The sequence below is a fragment of the Labrus mixtus genome, chromosome 9, assembly GCF_963584025.1.
Source record: "Labrus mixtus chromosome 9, fLabMix1.1, whole genome shotgun sequence".
In the NCBI taxonomy this organism is placed as follows: Eukaryota; Metazoa; Chordata; class Actinopteri; order Labriformes; family Labridae; genus Labrus; species Labrus mixtus.
In genome coordinates, this window is record NC_083620.1 from 24049680 (window position 1) to 24053863 (window position 4184).

The 4184-nt window shown below is 41.4% G+C and overlaps 1 protein-coding gene across 1 annotated transcript; it reads right to left on the reverse strand.

The window, feature by feature from the left end:
* Positions 1-468: 468 nt before the first annotated feature.
* On the reverse strand, positions 469-4184 carry n4bp2l2 (NEDD4 binding protein 2-like 2; the record flags this gene model as incomplete). The annotated part of the gene is made up of 5 exons (XM_061045740.1): positions 469-1260; positions 1346-1422; positions 1512-1600; positions 2718-2842; positions 3460-4184. Coding segments are annotated over 5 exons (1185 nt in total), but the record flags the coding sequence as incomplete, so codon positions are not given.

Below are 4184 nucleotides of genomic sequence, written 5' to 3' on the forward strand. Positions count from 1 at the left end.
TGTTGCTGATGGTATTGTTTGAAATGAATACTGAGTTCTCTGAGCGACCTACAAAAGTAGTCTGACTCATAACCAGCAGAAAATTCCTCACAGGGACGTAAAGCATTGGAACCTATTTCTCGAATAATTACTGGAAAGCTGCTTTCTTCTTCGTTGCCTTTGATGGTTGTGACCTCGACCTTTAAATCATCTTAACTTTCACACATCTAGCAGCAACCTGTACCACATGAAGCTTAACACTGAGGCACCCATTCATACAACACTGCTCCATATAACCACTTGAGGTCCTGATTCCTGAAGGTGCCTTAACAGTCAATGCCAAACTGAACATTGTTATTGGAGTTCTGTGCTGTGGTGATTCTCCATGTCCATATTGACATAAAGAGGATTTCTCTAAAAGCCTCAAATGTAAGTGATGTGTTTACCTGAAGCTTGTCTTAATCACAAAATCATATCAAGATACAGTCATTTCAGAAAATCCTTTTATTTGTTCTGTTACTTTCCTTCAGATCAGCTGAACTGGGAAAGTGTTGATGAGAAACAAAAGAGACATTTTATACAAAAACAGTGAATTTAGAAGAGACTTGGTTCATCTAACCCAGCCTGCTGGAACCTCAAACAAGCTTCAGATGAATAACTCATTACTTTTGAAAAAAAAGGAAAAAAAGAGCTGGAATGACCAAGGAGGTTTATAAGCATTAAAACTGTTGTTTATCAGAACCGACAATTGTGGCATTTGCTCTTCTAACTTCAGAGAATTAGAAGATGCTGAAAACATTTAACAAGAAGCTGGTAATGGATCATGACAGAAAACTAACACGAGGCAAACAAGGATAGCCTGAGGGGGGTTTCCATGTTGTTGAACTTTGTATAAAACACACAAATTACAAATTAACGATTTCTTTTTAGATCAAATGTCACTACAATTAAGAAAACTTCTTTAGAAAAAATACATTTCTTCTCTCTGTAGAAAAATTACATTCAACAAAATAATTTATTACAAATTACGCAAACACAGTAAGTACCAAAATGTACATCGTTACAAAAGTGTTCTTCTTGGAGGTAAATATTCAGCTGGTAATCTGTGAATGCTAACTGAAATCTCGGTTTCTCCTCATCATCTGAGGCTGCTCCGGCTGACGTCTCTGGTTGACGTGGTGCGGCTCTTGTGATCTCATGACGATGTCGACGGATATTGGGAATGAAAAATGATCCATCATCTTTGCGATCTTCTCATGGGGAACACCGTGCTTGTTCCTCCTGATGAAAAACAGTGAAGTGTGATAAGTGTCTGCACGTTTTTAAACTCTGCACTTGTGTATAAATGTGGTGTGATGATTCATACTTCTCCAGCTCATAAGGATCAAACTTCCAGCTGGTGTCAGGTTCACAAAAGTCCACTTTGTAGCCTCTCTCCATGGCCTGTTGAAAATGTTGGATTTGTTTTATAAGGATCATTAAAAGGGGAAGTTGCACATCACAAAAATGATATGCAAAAATCCTTAACCTACCAGTTTGACATATGGCTTCATTTCCCAGGCTTGGATGTTTGTGTTATCAATGATAATGGGAGATCGGCGATCATGCATAGCGTCTTCAGCTACAAGAGGAAAAACAAAAGTCTATGAAATAAGTGCTGGCAAGAGAATAAAAATCTAAAGAAATCATAATCATTGTTCTCAGTCAACAACCTAAAAGGGAAAACTCTTAAAGCTAAAAGAGCAGTTTTTATGACTGGATGAGATAATTAAATTTAACAGTTCATTACCAAATATAGATCTGATCTTGGGACTGCAACTAATTATTTTACTCTGAATCAATTCAAGGATCATTTACAATCAATAAATAAATGTGTCCACTTGTGTAAAAAAATAAAACTTCTATGAACTTTCTGAGGCCCAAAGAGAATTTTGCAAATTGCATCTTCTTTATTTTTCAAATCAACAATCCAAACCCAGAGATTCTTTATTTATTCTTATAGATGATGAAGAAAAAACAGCACATACCTGCATTCAAGAAGCTGAAAACAGCATTTCATTTTTTTTTCTTGCTTGAAAAATGACTTCAAGCTCCTGTGAGGAACTTTTGTTTTGGGTTTGTGTGACGGCCCATGTGGACAAAGCAGTAACTCTTATATCTTTGCTGATCTTGTCCTGAGCATGTGTGAGTCGTGTTTGATGCAGAAAAATCATTCATCTTGGGGCCCCATGTCGCCTAGTGCTTCATGTACAGAGGCTGTAGTCCTCGAAGGTTCGACTCTGACCCTCTGCACTTTGCTGTATGTCATCACCCACTCCCACTCTCATCCCAGTTTCTGACTCTATCCACTGTCCTCTTTCCATTAATGCACCAAGACCAAACAATAATACTGATAATAATCCTACTTTCCTTTACCAGTCAAATGTTTCGCTCACTTTGAATCTGCCTTGGAAAATGTCATTAAAGGCTGATTTGTTAGCGTGCTGTATCTTTCCTTAACACCTACACCCCGGCAGCTGTTACAAGCATTAAAAACAACGATAAAGAAGACTTCCACTTTGACGCTGCTGTTGTTGTTTAAGTTCGTGGGTCACACCGATGCATCAATATTAAGTTCAGTCTGTTTTATAACCAGCAAAAAACACCTCAAGGGAGCCTTAAATCGTAAATTGATCATCAGAATAACCTAATTGAGGTTTGATGCAAATGCTGTTGTCATGACATAAACCAGTAAATACCTCGTCTTTGGTTCCATTCATGTGCCGCCCCAAGAAGGCCTGCTTCATAGTGATATCCATCTCTGTGAGCGAAGTAGTCATCCGTGCTCAGTATGAGCCCGCTGGGACCAGTGGAGAGCAGCTCCCTGTGAGCAGGACGGGACACAGATGTTGGATGATGTCATACATTTCAGGCCACAAACGCGACTTTCTGGAATCTTTTAAAAGAGACATTACCCCCCCCCCCCACCCCCACCCCCCACCCCCAGGATCTTTTTTGAGCGGGCCACAATCACACAGGCCAAGGGCATTTTATCGGACACTTCCCATGTATTGCACTCTGAATATGTTTTGTTGAACTCAGGGAGAAGGTACAGGGTTCCTCTGTGCAAACACAACCGCTTTAAAAACTCATTAGTCCCTTTTTCAGTTAAGTTCTTAAAACAGAGGAGGAACGGAAAACCAGGAGGCCCCCATTGTACCGATAACTGTAGACATGTCGAAACTGTCTGGAGTGGCATGTGTACATGTGCACAGTGTGCATGCGTCTGTGACTGTAGGAGTGAGTGTGTGTGTACTGTAGTACGGAGAAGTTAAATGTTTTTTTTTTGCACATTTGTAATTACTGTTTTTATGTTGTTTTCGATGTATTGTCCATGCAGCGATTTCCCAGCATCCTAGACAAATTTCTCCCTAGGGAGACGAATAAAGAAACCTTGACCTTGACCTTGATTACAAGACTCAAGATCACGCAAAGATGTACCTGGCCAAAGTTGATTTCCCAGATCCCGGTAACCCCCTCATCAAGATCAGCACCAGGGAGGAATGATGTGCGCTGGTGTTGTCGGGGTGTTGGCTGTGACGATCCCACTGTTCGGTTTCTGAATCATTTCTCTGGCGCCAGTCGTAATCTCCTCCAAACTGACACCATTCTTCCTTTGCGTCAGTAGACCAGTCGAAGCTTACGTTACCTGAGCGAGCGTCGTAGCTACAAATCCGCTCGTCCTTGTCAAAATAGTGCGGAGCGTCTCTGTAAAAGCCCTGAGAGGTTTGACTGCAAACATTCGGAGGTGGGTAGCCAGGAAATGGTGGAGCGTGAGAATCCTCTGGATGCTGGTTGGTGAATCTTGAACCAATCTGGTTTTGATTCACATGTGATGGTGGATTTTGTGGATTTGGGAATGTAGGTCGAAGTGGTGGTTGGGGATGAAATGGCGGTCTATGAAATCTTGGGTTTGGTGGTCTGGTTGGTGTTTGAGGATGATGCCACTGATTGCTTTGGTCCAGGTCTGTCCTCGGTCTTCTCGGATGGTACGGCTCATTACGATACCAGTGTGGCCAGGATGACTGCGTCTGTCCACTGCTTCTCTGGTGGCCGTCTGTTTCTGCTCTCTGCTCCTCTCTTATGTGCCTCTCTTTGCTGTGGGATGTGTTTGGTTGTACAAAACTTTCAAATGGTTTCTCTGGGTTATCATCATCGTCGTCGGT